This window comes from Octopus bimaculoides, chromosome 7 (assembly GCF_001194135.2).
Source record: "Octopus bimaculoides isolate UCB-OBI-ISO-001 chromosome 7, ASM119413v2, whole genome shotgun sequence".
Lineage (NCBI taxonomy): Eukaryota > Metazoa > Mollusca > Cephalopoda > Octopoda > Octopodidae > Octopus > Octopus bimaculoides.
In genome coordinates this window covers 21,439,995-21,440,749 of record NC_068987.1, presented here as the reverse complement: position 1 = coordinate 21,440,749, position 755 = coordinate 21,439,995, and the positions used below count along the sequence as shown (strand labels likewise).

Here is a 755-nt window from a genome sequence, read left to right as displayed (position 1 = left end):
CCTGATATTAGAAGTATGGGTTCAGTCCCACTGCGTGGCACCTTGGGCAAGTGTCTTCTACTATAGCCTCGGGCCGACCAAAGCCTTGTGAGTGGATTTGGTAGACGGAAACTGAAAGAAGCCCGTCGTATATATGTATATATATGTATGTGTGTGTATATGTTTGTGTGTCTGTGTTTGTCCCCCCAGCTTCGCTTGACGACCGATGCTGGTGTGTTTGCGTCCCCGTAACTTGGCGGTTCGGCAAAAAGAGACCGATAGAATAAGTACTAGGCTTACAAAGAATAAGTCCTGGGGTCGAGTTGCTCGACTAAAGGCGGTGCCCCAGCATGACCGCAGTCAAACGACTGAAACAAGTAAAAGAGTAAAAGAGATATATTCATAGAGCGAAAGTGAGAAAAAGAGAGGGGGATTCAAAGAGTATCCCTATCTAACAAGAGGACAAGATGAGGAAAAATTGAAGGCAATTCACTTACTATCAGGGACTACATCAAAGTACATGCCATTCTGAAAAGTATTGAATGCTGCTTGTGTTACCAAAAGACAAGCAAGGAAAACTGCGATACGGAACATGTTAGATATTCAAGTGGAAAACAGATAAAACCGTTGGAACTGGAAGCAATTCTAGAGTGAATAACTGTCAGATGAACTGCCATCGTCTTATATATTTATATAAACGCATATACACACACATACATGCGTGTGCGTATCTGAGTGTGTATGTGTGTGTGTGTGTGTGTGTGTGTGTGTGTGTG

General features: G+C 43.2%; 1 protein-coding gene across 4 annotated transcripts in view; it reads right to left on the bottom strand.

Moving 5' to 3' along the window:
- The window catches only part of LOC106878214 (uncharacterized), a 40,787-nt gene extending 40,131 nt beyond the window's left edge, over positions 1 to 656 (bottom strand). For 3 of the 4 annotated variants that reach the window (XM_014927360.2, XM_014927361.2, XM_014927362.2), the window contains exon 1: positions 477 to 656. In XM_014927360.2, the coding sequence (XP_014782846.1) occupies positions 477 to 573 (97 nt within the window). In that variant the 5' untranslated portion in view covers positions 574 to 656. The remainder of the gene's footprint in view (positions 1 to 476) is intronic. The other variant, XM_014927363.2, reaches the window with a different exon arrangement.
- Between the last annotated feature and the right edge of the window lie 99 nt (positions 657 to 755).